Source organism: Pogona vitticeps, chromosome 1, assembly GCF_051106095.1.
Source record: "Pogona vitticeps strain Pit_001003342236 chromosome 1, PviZW2.1, whole genome shotgun sequence".
Classification (NCBI taxonomy): Eukaryota; Metazoa; Chordata; class Lepidosauria; order Squamata; family Agamidae; genus Pogona; species Pogona vitticeps.
Window position 1 is genome coordinate 267,824,073 of NC_135783.1, and position 15,733 is coordinate 267,839,805.

Consider the following 15,733-nt stretch of genomic DNA (forward strand, 5'->3'; position numbering starts at 1 on the left):
CTCCTTTACTACATTTTTATAAAAGCAGAATCAGGCATACACTAATATTTTATTCAGGGTCTGATACAGAATGCAATTCCTCTTACCTTCTATACCTAATCGAATCTTCTTAAGTCCTCTTTCCTTTAGAACTGATTTCGCCACATCTCTGTTTTCAATGTACTTGAAGAACCTGTACAACTTTGTGCTATAAATAACTGGGGAAAATGCATTTCATGAGTTAATAAATTGCAGTCTGGGCTTACTTCTGATTCCATAATGAAGTTAGATAAAGCAATGAATTCATTCTACTTGAGTTAAAATGTCACTGAAACAATATTGTTTATATCTACTACCTATGCAAAAAATGGGACTGTTTAGCCATTATGACTTCTATCCATGTATAGCAGAGCAGGGCCATGCACACTAACCCCACCTGCTTGCTCCACTTTTGAACTCAACCAAGGAAATCCAAAGAGCAGTTCGTCATACATTTCGTTGAATGTATTTAGCACCCTCCTGCTATTGGGAAGGGAACCCCACAGTATCAGGGAAAAAAATTGTGAGAAACGTTTAAGAGGCATTTAGTTAAACATTTTCTGCTTAACAGAGAAATGGAGGGAGTAGAGCAGTGCTAGAACCACTGCAATGTAGTAGATAAGAGTGATGGACTACGACTCAGTAAGTCTGGATTCAGATCCCTGGTTCAGCCATGGGACTTCATGGGGCAGGCAGGAGCTGATGAAACCACTCTTTAATTATCACACATACCTTGAAAACCCTATTAGGGTCCCTGTTAAGTCAGATGTGACTTTTTTGGCACATAAACATACAGGCATAAGGATGTCAATTTCAGTTGTCTAAGCCCTGTTCCCTCCCATCGCAGGTACACACAATGCTTGAACTAGGTTAATTTCTCTTGCACGTGATAAATTAATTTACATTCTGAAAAAAACTAACTATAATTGTATGTATTTTATATTGTTTTGGTTTTACTGGTCTTAGACCGTAATAAAGTACTAACTATTATTTAAACTTATGGTCCGTTTATAAACTCTTCAACTTCTAGTCTTTTTAAAAAAATCATAAAAGGGTTCATAATGCAATAAGTTCACTTTTTTAATGATGGATAATTATGGGCCATCAAGCCAATTTTAATTCCTGGCAACTACTTCCAGGGTTTTCTTGGCAGGGAATATTCAGAAATGGTTTACCATTCACTTATTCTGATGATGTTCTGGCATTGTGCAACTTGTTAAAGGCTACACAGGCTGTCTCTTCTCCTGGAAAGTACAGTGGAGAACTGAACTCCTAATCTGTGGCACTACCTAACTCAATAAGTGCAAGGTTTTAATCCAACATAGGATAATCAACTTCCAAAAAACTCAAGTTCTTGCGTTCCCTTTCATCACTATTTAATTATATGAAAATGATCATACAGTATTCTGCAATGAACTATATTCACTACTCATTTATTGAACAAAGTGAAGTTTGTTGTAATTTCATTCTTCACTTATGGAGTTGGTAAAAACTGATGCAAAGACTGAAATATAAAAATGAAAAAGAACTCCAAACTTTGGCTCAAAATTCAGCCACCCATCCTCAGCAACAAGAATGCAATGGAACAGTTGTAGGACTGAATCTCAGTCTACATTTTTCCTTGAACACCATTATCAGATGCTTCACAGCAGTAGTTCATTCTGATTAAAATGATCAGAGACAAACATTTCACTTACTCTGGGAATACTCTTCCCCCATCTGTGGAGGGTACTCCTCATCCCAATCAACCACATCATCATCAGTTAGCACCACAATATGGCACTCTCTTTCTCCACTTTGAGCACTGGCTACCATCAGTGGGAGTATCATTTCTTCAAGATAAAATTCAAACTGCTTCCGAGCACCATCATTTGATAATTCATGCATAAGAGCACCTGTAATCAAATTACCAAAATCATTATCACTGAAACGCTGTTCAGAGAAAACACTGTGACAAAAAGAAAGACCACTGCTGTCCTTGACTGGGCATAAAGGCATGAGGAGGTGGTTTCATGACAAACACTTATCCATTTGTTGTTGTTTAGTCGTTAAGTCATGTCCGACTCTTCGTGACACCATGGACCAGAGCATGCCGGGCCCTCTTGTCTTCCACTGCCTTCCACTTATCCATTACGAATCCTTTAAACACTGGCTATCTTGGAAGGAAGACTTAATTTCCCATTGGACCCCTTTCCCTACTGTTCCATGATTCTAAGCACATATGTAGAAGAAATGTATGCTAAGAAATGTACGAGGAACCATCTGGAAATTCTGTACATTTCTTTCAGATCATAGCACTTTTCAAAGAAGCAGCCACGTTACTGTGTTTCATCATGTACAATCAAAGGAAAACAAAAGTAATGCATACAATATCTTGATGCTTCTTAAGACTAACAGACTGATTTCAGTATGATCTTTTGTGGATTGTAACTCACTTTTTCAGACACAAGCACTACAATATTTAGCCTACAGATTTATAAACAGTGCAGATGGTTGTGGATGCGGGGCGAAGTGAAACTGGACACATACAGGTGCAGAATTTTTGAAGGGACAGAAAGCATTACTATTACAGGCAATGAATTTTTGAAGTGTTGAGTCTTTAAATATTCTGATAAAGGAAAATGAAATTAGGTAATGTAAATAGTTGGCTAGCACACAAAATGGTGAAACTGCTGACTTTGAAGTATCAATGAGATGACTTTTGCTTTCAGAAAATAGATGCTGTGCTGAGGCCAGAGTTTTGGCAAAGAAAACATCTAGGCTATCCACCAAACTGCTAAGAAAATCAAAATATTAGTACAGTGGTGCCTCGCTTAACGAGTGCCTCGGTTAATGACAAATCTGCATAGTGACGGGTTTTCTGCGATCGTTTTGTCGATTGCATAACGATGTTTTAAATGGCAAAACATTGCTTTGTGATGATCGGTAAGCGTTTTGCTTACCGATTATCACATAACGATGTTTTAAGAACAGCTGATCGGCGGTTCCAAAATGGCCGTCGGGTGAAGAAAATGGCTGCCCGCAGCGTTTTCGCACCCTTTCCTCGCTTACCGGGCAGTGAAAATGGCGGCCGCATGGAGGATTTCCGCATAGCGGTGTGTTTACAGCCCACAGGAACGCATTAAACGTGTTTTAATGTGTTCCTATGGGCTTTTTTGCCCGGCATAGCGACGAATCCAGATAGCGATGATTTTTTTTGGAACGGATTATCGTCGCTAAGCGGGGCACCACTATATGTATGGGCCAAAACCCTGTTTAAGAAAACTGCGTGCATGAGGGCAATCATTCAAGTGGGGATTCCCCCCTCTCGCTCTCTATCGTACTACTGGGTTGTAGGTCTGATATTACTGTCCCAAAGACATGTTTGTCACTGATCTTGAACTGGCCACTGTAGAAAAAAAAGCAATTTCCACAAGAGAACAGAGACAGGGAGACAAGAGAGCAAAAGTGGGTTATAGCCATAAATTCCACTGTGCATCAAGTTAATTATAGGAATACAAGGGCTTTTTCTGCAAAGCAGCCAGAATACTACTATGAAATGCTACATGCTAATCAGAATTAGCAAGCAGTTCTCATAATTTCCTTGCTCCCTGTCTTAAACCTGGTCTTATACCCAGGTGCAAAACAAAGTGTGTGACCAAAGTATCATATTTTTGTGTATATATGACCCCCCCCCAATAAATTAGACGACCCCCTAATTTTGACCCTTGCCAGAGGCGGAGTAGTAGTTAATGGGAAACTGCTCCTCCACTTCCGTCTCCTGCCTCCACCGCCCGATCACCTCCTCTATTGTGACTGCCGGGGCTCACCTCCAGCTCACGTCACTGCCGCCATCTTGTCCCCTGTCCGAAGGGAGCACTGGAGGGATCAATGCGGCAGCAGCAGTCAATGGGCAGTAGCAAGAGGCATCTGAGTGCATGTGAGTGTTCCTTTGCCTCCACCTCCTGGTGCTGCTGCTCCACCACTAGAGGGGACAAGGCAGTGACATGAGCTGGAGTCACACTGGAGGAGGCAACGGGCGGCAGTGGCAGCAGACAATGGGCAGCAGCAAGAGATGCCCGAGTGAGCCCGAGTGCTCCTTTGCCTCCGCCTCCTGCTGTTGCCATCTCCACCACCGGAGGGGAGAAGGCAGCAATGTGAGCTGGAGGTGAGCCCCACCAGTTGCACTGGAGGAGGCAAAGGACAGTGGCGGCAGCAGCAAACAACAAATGGCCAGAACAATGATGCACAGAGCTAAGCAGTTCTGGGTCTTAGCCTTACAAACTTAATAATATTGTGGTTTATTTATGTATTGATATAATGAGTTTCTCTAAAGTTCTGTGTAAAGCCAAACATTATTTCTTTGGCAAAGCTCTGGCCTCTGCACTACCAACTCCTTTCTGAAAGCCAAAGTTATTGCATCAACACTTTACACCACTTAGAATTAGTCTATCTATTGCCAAGATATTTACATAATGAACGTTTCAGAAGTTCATTGCTGTGTCTGTTCCATTTCACTTGGTTTTAACCTCCACAACCATGTACAATATGTGTATAAATATTGTATGCCATGTGCAGGAAGTGCAGTTTCTGGAACTGCACAATGAAATAAATTCGTTATTCTTAAAGATGCTACAATATTAGTTGTGCTTCCTTCTTTTTCACTCCATCCTCTTACTCTTGTACAGAATAGTGTGGTACCAGTGGCTTTAAACTTACTGCCTTGCTCCCATATTTCCCATCATTGTTGGGCATTGCATTGGCTGCCTATCAGGTCAATGACACATTTTTAAATCCTCATCTTGACTTTTAAAGCCCTACCATTTTCCTTCCCTAATTATTTAGCATAGCTGATGGCATAGCATGTTCCTCTCAAGAGGACTCGATATACCAATCCAGACTTTTGTTGGTCCCTTGCAGCAAGGTGCAAATTCAAGGCTTCAGGCATTTTCTGACTTGGTTTCAAAGTTGTGGAGGTATTTATATGTATCTTTACTGATTTTACTGGCAAATGCTCTGCTATAGGGTGCAAATGAATGAATGAATGCATATTATTATCATTATTAATCTTCCAAATGTATTGCTGCATATGTTAAAATCACTCACATTCACAAGACATTCCATACGTTCTAGCCTGCAAGACTAAATAAGCATGGCTGATATAACAGAGATCAAGTGGTAATTTAACATGAATAAAACCATATTATCAAAACTGAACTGAGCTTGTCCAGCCTCAGCGTTTTGCACACAGAAATCTGCAGATTTGGGTCTCACAATGTTTTATAGTCAGGACAAGGCACATTTAAATTTGTGTCAACCCATTTTGCTCATTATACTTACTCAAATCCCTACATTTGATCGTACTATAATCAAATGAAATACAGAGATAGTCACAAGCTTCTCTTAGTTCAGGTATAGATATTCCATCAGGACAACGTATCACTCCAGTCTTGTAGTAATCCTTGAAAAAATGGGGAAAAAAGGATGGGTTTAAACAGACTCGGTGGGATGGCAAGAATGGAGCTGCAAGTACTGCTGATTAGATTCTGGACGTGGTTGAAGCAATTGTGTTAACACTATAACAGTTTGTGCTTTTCAAGAAAACCCCCTCCCCAACGAATTTATCTTCCTAACAAGATCAATCAAATATACTAATATATTTCTTTGTTGTTACTATCAATCAACAGTTATACAACAACAAACAACTGTTTCAGGGGGAGTGGCCAATGAAGTGGCAGTGAATTTCTCAGTAAGAAGAAAAGTAACACTTGGCACCCTCCCTGAAGCACTGCTTATCAACCAAAATAGTTAGAAAACAATCTTTTGAACTACAACACGTGGATCTGCTTGTTGGAATTCTGGGAGTTGCAGCCTCAAAATGTAAGAGTTTTCAAACTCTGCCAATAAGGCAACAGACTCCCACTATCACAGTTATTTTCTCATAATATACTGCCAAGAAGAATGCCAACTGTTTTCCAGAAGGCAGCTTATGGGCAATAGGTGTAACCTAATCACAATACAAGGGGGTGCTGATGAGTATTGAGCTTTCCTGGAAAAAACTGAGCTAGGAAGCTGTAACTGCCACACTACATATTCCCCCAGGAAGTCAATGCACTTGTGTCATCTGTCCTGCAGCTTCTTAATCCCTGCAAATAAAATTCTTCTGACTGCTGGTGTAACCACCCATTTGCAGCACTAGTTGCCTCCAGAACACGCCCAAATTGTTGTCCCTTTAAGTGTTCTTTGAGTTTGGGGAACAGATAATAGTCAGAAGGAGCCAGGTTGGGAGAATAGGGTGGATGGGGCATCACCTGAAAGCCTAAGGACGTCAGTTTTGCCATTGTTTCACCTGCAATGTGTGACAAAGCGTTGTCATGCAACAAGATGACACCTTTAGAGAACTTTCCTCAATGTTTTTCCTTGCTGTTTTGCCTCAACTTCATCAATAAAATACAGTAATATTTTGTGTTGATGGTTGAAGCCTGTTGGAGGTAGTCCACCAGTAGAACTCCCTTCTTATCCCAAAAAAATGTTGCCATTTACTTCTGCACCGACCTTTGCACTTGGAACTTCTTTGGCGTGGGGGAACCACTGTGCCTCCATTCCTTAGACCACTGGTTCTTAACCTTGGGTTACTCAGGAGTTTTGGACTGCAACTCCCAGAAGCCTTCACCACCAGCTGTCCTGACTGGGGTTTCTGGGAGTTGCAGTTCAAAAGCATCCGAGTAACAAAGGTTAAGAACCACTGCCTTAGACTATTCCTTTGTCTCAGGATCATAACAGCAGATCCATGTCTCATCACCAGTTCCCAGTTTGCCCAGGAAATCTGACTCATTTCTTGCAAAATGTTCCAAAACAGCCACCGATGACTCCACACATTTCCTCTTTTGTTCGATTGTCAAAAGTTTGAGGAACCATTTTGCTGCCAGCTTTCTCATTTCCAAGTCGTTGTGGATAATGGCACCAACTCTCTCACGTGATATTCTCAGATATATAGCAATACTTTTGGCTGATATTCAGCGGTCCTCCATGATCATATCATGGATGGCTTTCACATTTGCAGGCACAGAGACAGAAACAGGCTTCCACTGGGTTTCTCACTTTCAACACCAAAATGGCTACTTTAAAATTGACAACCCAATGTTTAACTGTTGCATATGAAGGGCCACTGTCATCCATAGTTTGGAACATTTCATCATGTATCTGCTTTGCACCTTTCCCTTGGATAAACAGGAAGCTGATTATGGTCCTGTGCTCTTCCACACTGAACTTTTCTGGAGGTGCCGCCATGTTCACTTTGGACCGGAAAAGTTAAGTTATAATCAGAGGTAGTTGATTTTTGCAATGTTGAATATAGACAAATTGGCCAATACACCCTGCAATTTATAGCTTCCTAGCTCAATTTTTTCTGAGTAAGTCTCAATACTTATCAGCACCGCCTCGTGGACAGTGCCTCACATGAACTGGTTGTGCTGTACAGAACTCCCTCCAGAATCTTCTAAAATTTAGAAGTACTGTATTATGGAACAAATAGATGTCGAAAGGAGTCACTAAACAGGAAATCTAAAGACTACTAACCTACAACTGAAGTCCTCAATGACTGGGAGGAGATGGTAAAATAGTGTAGAAATGACAGTAGTCACCACTATAAATTGTCTTAATATTCTGCTGAAGTAAGTTTTTTCAATTGTCATATTGCACCAAAAAGGTTCATAGTATATACTTTTTTAATATACAAAACAGCAAGTTTTTCCCTTTTGTTAGAATCAACAAACCAGATTCAAAAATAGATACAAGCTTTCACATCCCTTGATTTCAGCCTAAGCTTTTTAATTACACAGCTGGAAACCAAATCACATTGCAAAGGATATTCATATTCCATTTATTATATCAAACAATGTCCTTCCATTTATGTAAGAATGAAACAGAGGGATACCAAGCACAATGAAGTACTGCCCTGCAGGAATCCTTAGTCAACCTTAATTACAACCTGTATGAGAAGTAAGTTCAATTCATCCCTTTTTTTCACATCTACAAAAAAACCAATCTTTGTTTAAGTTGATGCCTCTTGTCTATTAAACTGTGAACATGACAGGAACAATATGTAATGTGATCTCACCAGAATAGCACGAAACACAGTAGAGCCAATTCCTTCAGCTACTTCATATTCCCCTTTTTCGTTTGGCCGTGTGAAGTTATGTTCTCTTCCTGATCCAAACATCCTATATAAAAACAGAGTTTGACTAAAATTATTTTCAGATATAAATGGAACTCACATGCATATTAGTTAACTGAAACTTAAGAATGATTATAAACTCAGAACGATGGGTCAGTTATTCTTGTGTTATCCCTCATATTTTACAGATATTTTGCTCTCATTGCTACAAAAAACATAGAAGTACACAAAAGTGAATCAACCCCCCACTAATTATGAGTAGAAAGTCACTCTGACCTATAGTGTCTTTTGATCTATGATACAGATGAATACATCCTTCAGTTAAAACATTGCTTTCATATTAATGGACAACCATCAATAGCTTTGCTTTGCAGTAAACTCTGATTCCAACCAGTTGTACTCAACATGGTCAATGGTAAAGGACAGTGGGAGTCCAAAATATTCAGAGGGCCAGAGGTTCCCAACATGTAACTTATGAAAACATTTCCATTTTTCAGCAACCTCCTTTAGATGAATGAAGCAGCTCCATGTAACAAACCATGTATGTCCCTAGCACCAGTAATGAATCAGTGCAGACAGACATGACTATAGGTAATTTCACATGAGTAAGAGTAAATCAGGAGACTGTTTATGTGGGAAACTTCTGCTTAAAGGCTGTAGCTGCAATCTGCTTTTGTGACGTGCGAACACTCCTGGCAGGAAGCGGCAGCTGCCAGCAGGTGGGGTAGCCACTTATTCTGCCCTTTTGGTTAGAGGTAGAGCATAAGATCAAAGGGTTATTTTAGCCAATCCTAGTTACGATTAGGTAACTAATCTCCTATCTGTTTCTCTCATAACATACTATGCAATCATGCTAAGTCAATAAAACAGCCCTCAGGGCGTTGCCTTTTGGCTCCGCTGGCTCGGACTTTCGCTATCGACTCCTTTGTTCTCTCTCTAAGACAATTAGCCTTCCTTTGTTCCGTGATCAGGAGCTTTACTTTTCTCCAAATAAACTAGGCCATGACTAGACTTCAAAAATCATCTAACATTTATTTATTTATTTATTTATTTATTTATTCATTCATTCATTCATTCATTCATTCATTCCATTTATACCCCACCTATCTGGTCACTACGACCACTGGTAGTAACGACCACATGTAACTGCATTTCATGAAAGAAAAAACAACACATGCTAACTATCTGAAACACAGCACTGAAATATCTGGTCAGAGTCAACAGACACCCCGAGATACAAAAGCAAAGTGTGCTTCTTATATATCACCCCACAGTGCTTTAAGCTCTCTCTGGGTAGTTTACAATTGTGCAGGCTACACATTCCCCCATCCCCAGTGAGCAGGGCACTCAATTTTACCAACCTCAGAAGGATGGAAAGCTGAGTCAAACTCAAGCCAGCTACCTGAACCTGCAATTGAACTCAGGTCGTGAGCAGAGCCTTCAGTGCAGTACGTATTGCAGTTTAGCCACTGCACCACAAGGCTCCTTATAAATATAAAACAAAATAGAAACAGATACCTGTAGCCATGATTAAGAAAACTCAATGAGGCTGAAAGTCTACAGTGGAACCTCTACTTAAGAACTTAATCCGTTTTGGAATGGTGTTCTTAAGTTGAAACATTCTTAAGTTGAAGCAAAATTTCCCATAAGAATGGACTGAAAACCAATTAATCCGTTCTGGCTGTTTTTTGTTATGTAGAGGTGCGTTCGTACATTGAAGCATTAGTTCCCATAGGAACTAATGCAAAGCTGGTTAATACGTACTCTACCACTAGGGGGAGAATTTTTTTTTTTTAACCTAAGATGACCTAAGGTTAAAAAAAGAGCAGGAAAGGTTTTTTTTCCTGTTCTTATCTTGGATTTCTGTTCTCAAGTAGAAGCAAAATTTAGCAAATGGAGCTGTTCTTAAGTTGGATTGTTCTTAAGTAGAGACGTTCTTAAGTAGAGACCCCACTGTACATCCTTATAGGCCCCTTCCAACTCAATTATTCTATGATTCTACAACTCTATGAGAATATTGAAGTTTTAAAAAAGCAATGCCAACCTGCCCAACATTGTATTTGGCTGTGCAGTAAAAACAGAAGGATCAACAACAAATCGAGTGTTGTCCACTATAAGTGTAACTCTCTCAGAAGTTCTAACATTGCGAGTTCCCTCTTTTGCATTCTCATACACAAAAACCATTTCTCCAGAATTCTTGCAACTCCCATCCGAACTTGATAGGCTGCTGTTTCTACTGCCATTAGAACCATTTGGAGAGGTTTTCTGAGGACGAGGGCTGCTTGGTCGAGACAGGCTATGATCCTTCTCACGTTCTGCAGTGAAAAGCAATAAAACATTTCATAATGAAGTTTTAGTATCAGAATATATACCACAGCCCAGAAACACGCAATCCAGAAGAAACAGTTCTCATAGCAACTCAATATGCAAAATTGGCCATTTTATTAACTCAAGGAATCTCAGGTTTTTAATATAGTAGCAAGGACTCACTGTGTGACCTAATGGCTGCAAAGAAAAGAATTACAGAAGGAGAAAGTCTTCTGGACTTTTCTACTAATCTGTCCCTGGCTGCTGTTGTTACATCACATGCAGTGCTCTACTCTAACTGTCAGCAGAAAGTCCCACTGTGCACTCCTCTGTGGGCACCGCAAGTAAAAATATCAGTAGCTACTTCTGTAGTGTAAGGGAGTAACAGTGACTAAGCTGATAAACAGCAGTAGGCAATCCCGTTCCTTGCCGTTCAACTCACAACTAGATTACATAAACTAGCCTGGAACAATGCCAGCAGACAGATGGTAACAGACAACACTGCAAGAGCAATATGAGGAGGGATGTTTTTCTGGCAAGCTATGATCATCTCTACTCTTGGCAGAACCATTTAATGTCCTACCCTATTTCCCTGAAAATAAGACCTTACCTGAAAATAAACCCTAGTATGATTTTTCAGGATACTTGTAATATAAGCCCTATCCCAAAATAAGCCAAAGTTAAGTGAAACACCACCCTCCATCACTGTGCAGCAATCAGAAGATGACATGACTGTAAAACAAAACATCCTCTGAAAATAAGCCCTAATGAATTTTTGGAGCAAAAATTAATTATAAGACCCTGTCTTATTTTTGTGGAAACATGGTAGGTGACATCCTAAGCATTCAGATATCCACAATATAGGGCAAAGGGGTTTAATTACTATCCCCATCTGTGTAAACTACCAACCGCTTTCCAAACTGGGCGAAATGGGGGCTCACTATATAATGAGCTCACTGTACATGTAGGACACAACAGCAAAGCTTCTCACAGCTGCTTCCAAACATGTTAGTTCTTATAGAAACCCAGATAAGTATGGAATGTAACCTAACTGCATCATATCCCAGAAAAGTTTTTGCAATGGCAGTTAATGTTTTGCAAGAGACACATACAATTTGACTTTAGCCTGCTACTCTCTTTAGCAAAGTAACCACTACAGGTCTATTCATCTGAACACAAAGCAGAAGATTACATTTATTTAATTTCTACTGGTTCAGTGAATCTGCTCTAACTAGGACTTACAAAAGGATAGAACTTATTTATGAAAAAGCATTTGTAATGCTACTAGCAGATTGTTGTTGCTCTGAAAACCATAGGACATTGATCTCTCGTCTAGGGGGAGGATTTCTACGACATGCCATTCCCCCCCCCCACAACCTATATTTGATTTTATGGGTGGGTTTGAACATGTTTATGAGCAATCTGGTGAGAAAGGCCAGATTACTCATACATATGTTTGAACTTGCTTACAGGTTCAAATGTAGGTTGCAGAGAAAATGTGAAATGTCATAGAAATCCTCTCCCTACTCATTACATACCTCCTTGGTGCTGTCTTGTTGGTGAAGTAACATTTCTGATACATGGAGTAAGCTGAGACTCTAGTCTTTCATGGGAAGAGTCACGTGATCTATCACTTGACCTACGTCTATCTCGTGATCTTTCATGACCACTGCTAGCACCGTGAAGGCTCATTTTGCTGTAATCTCCTTTAGCAACACGAGATGAAGCACTAGAAAGACAAACAAATATTTATGTTTAGGACAGGTTTTGGTATTAAAACTTAAATATATACATAGTAGTATTATTCAAGTATAAACGTTGATGTCAGAAAGACACAGTGATTGTAAGAACTCAAGTCTACATTAGCAGGAACATTATATTGCTATTCTTTTCATTAAAGTTTATAATGCCCTGGTTTTTCAGACAATGCTGCAGTACTCTTACAATCTCTTACAATTAGACACTGAAAACTAGAATGAATTTGCATAATGAATTCAGAACTGCCCTTGAAACTATTTTAATTCAAATTTCATCACTGGGAAATAAGAAATTAGAGATTAATAAACATTTGTAACTCTCCCACAACTTTTCTGTATTACGTTTGACAACCAAAATACTGCAGTACATTTGTATTTATATCTTTTCAATATATTTATATTTGAAAATATAAACATTCATTTAATTTCTCACACCAAGTAAAACTAAGGTTATCCACATCCAACATGAAAAAGACAGCTCCTAAAAAATGAAATGTTAATGATATGAAATATAAGTCATGTTTGTCTATGAAACGAAAGCTGGTCCTCGCTTATAGAGCTAACAATATAGCTTTGTTCGTGTAACACAACATGAAAGGCACCAGCAAAATGCCAAAATGCAATTCAATTTCTATACCTTTTCCCATGTACAAGTGCTGAAGGAAGTCAATACAGTGGTGCCTCAAATTACGAACTTAATCGGTTCCGGAACTCTGGTTGTAACTCGAAATGGTCGTAAGGTGAAGCACCATTTCCCATAGGAATGCATTGAAATGCAATTAATCAGTTCCGGCTTAAGGAAAAAAATCACCCCAAAACCAAAAAATACCACTGCAAGACCCATCAGAAACGCAATTAATCCATTCTGGCCGAAGGGGAGAAAAAACAGAAAAGCAAACAAACACTGCAAGACCCATCAGAAACGCAATTGATCCATTCTGGCCGAATTAAAAAAACACCCCAAAAGCAAACAAATCCTGCAAGACCCATTTGAAATACAAAAAAAAAATCACCAAAAAGCAACAGAGAGTGCAAGACCCATTGGAAATGCAAACAAAAAAACCCAAAAAGCAAACAGAGAGTGCAAGACCCATCAGAAATGCAAAAAAAAAAAAGAAAAGAAAACCAAAAAGCAAACAGAGAGTGCAAGACCCATCGGAAATGCAGAAAAACCCAAAAAAACAAACCCTGCAAGACCCATCGGAAATGGGGAAAAACTAAAAAGAAGCAGCCTGTTCACCACCAATGGTTAGCAATTTGAATTCCCCACCTTTTTTCCCTGTCTTTTTTTGGTTGTAACTCGAAGCTTTGGTCACAAATAGAAGCAAAATCTTGTGGTCGGAGCTGGTCATAACTCAAAATGGTAATATGTCAGGACGTTCTTAAGTTGAGGCACCACTGTACAGCCTCCAGACAACAGCCTTGTGTCAGTTTCTGACTCCATTCTCACTTGAGTAACTGTTTCATCTATTGCTGATGTCACAATCTGTTCACCTTTTCCTGCTTATTTACATGGAGCCTTGGGATGATTTCAGGAAACATCACACACAGGAGCTATTACTTTTAAGTATTCATTCCTCTAATCTAATGCCTTCTTACACCAAAGTTACTGCCTTCTCTTTGAAATAAACTCATGGGGATTCAAAATCACATACATTTCCTTCTTGAAAATGTCAAAGGAAATTTAAAAAGGTGGCTAGAATGCTACCAGGGTAGACTGGAAGGACAGGGGGGTAGCCATTGTATATAAAAACACCCTTGAGGTTACTAGGCGCTCTGTGGTGATGAAGCCGGGTTTGGAGGCCGTCCATGTGTTGATAGGGGCCAGGGATGGTATTGGGATTTTGCAGGGAGCAAGGGCCTATTTTAATGGTCCGCCCTCAAAGGCTACTGAATCCTATAGGATTCCAGGATACCATGACAGGGATTCCGGCAAATCTGGCTGGCGCTCCTGTCGAGGCTCTGGTTGATGGCTGGTTCACAATCGCCACTAGGGCCTGCGTCCTGGTTTAATCAGGAACTACGAGCAAGGAAGCAAACTAGGAGAAGGCTAGAGTGCAAGTGGAGAAGGAAACCGATGGAATTTAATAGGGAAGCTGTCAGGGTCACAACTAACCTTTACATTGTCAAGATAAGGGCTGCTAGTCGAGCTCACCTTGCTGACCGGATAAGTGAGGCTTCAAATCAGCAGGCAGAACTTTTTCGTATGGTTCACGACCTATCCGGAATTGGTTTAAGTGATGGGCCTCCTGCTAGGTATCTCACCCAACCAATTTGCAGCATTTTTTAAATCAAAAGTGGAGGCCATCCACTGGGAGCTTTCTCCTTTTTTGGATACAGTGGATTGAGCAGAGATGTCCAGTGCTCCGCTTTGCCCGGTGAGTTTCGATCTCTTTCAGCCTGTGATGCCTGACACTGTGGACAAAGCGCTAGATCGCTGTTGGGCCACCACCTCATCTCTTGACCCTTGCCCGGCCTGGCTAATCAAAGCAGCCAGGCCTATAAAAATGGAATGGGCCAAAGTGATAATTAATGGGTCTCTCCTTGAGGGCAGGGGGAACTCAAGGAGACACTCATTAGGCCATTAGAAAGAAACCAAATTTGGCGGCAGACGATATTGGCAACTATAGGCCCATCGCCAACGTGTCTTTCATTAGCAAAGTAGTCAAGAGGACGGTGGCCGATTAGCTTCAGGCTTATTTGGATGAAACAAATGCCCTGGATCCATTCCAGTCGGGCTTCAGGCCGCGCCATGGTACAGAAATGGCACTGGCCGCCCTGTTAGATGACCTATTGATGGAGGTCGACAGAGGAAAAATGTCTCTGCTGGTCCTCCTTGATATCTCAGCCGCCTTTGATACCGTCGACCACGGTATCCTCCTGAGGAGACTCTCCGAGTTGGGAATTGGTGGCCTGGTGTTTGCCTGGCTCTGTTCCTTCCTGGAGGACCGTACTTAGAGAGTTCAGCATGGGGAGGGGGACTCAGCCCCGTGAAGCCTCAATTGTGGAGTTCCGCAGGGCTTGACCCTCTCCCCAATGCTGTTTAATATCGATATGAGGCCATCAGGGGATTGGAGCATCATGCCATCAGTATGCTGATGACCCCCAGCCCTACATTTCCTATTTTCCAACCACAGGGGGTGCCGTTCTGTCCCTCCAGCGCTCTTTGGAGTCTGTACAGCAATGGATGCAGGAAAATGGGCTGAGGCTGAACCCGGACAAGATAGGTCCTGAGGGTGGGTGCATCCTCCAACAGTGGTTTGGGAAACTCCCTCTCTTTGGGGGTGGGTGACTCTCACTGCGAAGAGTGAGGTTCACAGCTTGGGGATACATCTGGACCCAGCGCTCACCATGGAAACTCAGGTGGTGTCAGTGGTCCGCTCCGCATATTTCCATCTTTGGTGGATTGCCCAGCTGCATCCCTATCTTAATGTTGGGGCACTCACCACTTTGGTCCACACACTCGTAATCTCGAGATTAGACCACTGCAATGCAC

At 40.9% G+C, this 15,733-nt stretch overlaps 1 protein-coding gene across 9 annotated transcripts in view; it reads right to left on the reverse strand.

The window, feature by feature from the left end:
• Positions 1–15,733, reverse strand: part of BTBD10 (BTB domain containing 10) — a 45,876-nt gene that overhangs the window by 1,527 nt on the left and 28,616 nt on the right. For all 9 annotated transcript variants that reach the window (XM_020797205.2, XM_020797207.2, XM_020797210.3 and 6 more), the window contains 6 exons: positions 12,019–12,209; positions 10,218–10,488; positions 8,117–8,219; positions 5,338–5,458; positions 1,716–1,913; positions 87–197 (listed from right to left, as the gene is read on the reverse strand). In XM_020797205.2, coding sequence (XP_020652864.1) covers positions 87–197; positions 1,716–1,913; positions 5,338–5,458; positions 8,117–8,219; positions 10,218–10,488; positions 12,019–12,209 — 995 coding nt within the window. The remainder of the gene's footprint in view (positions 1–86; positions 198–1,715; positions 1,914–5,337; positions 5,459–8,116; positions 8,220–10,217; positions 10,489–12,018; positions 12,210–15,733) is intronic.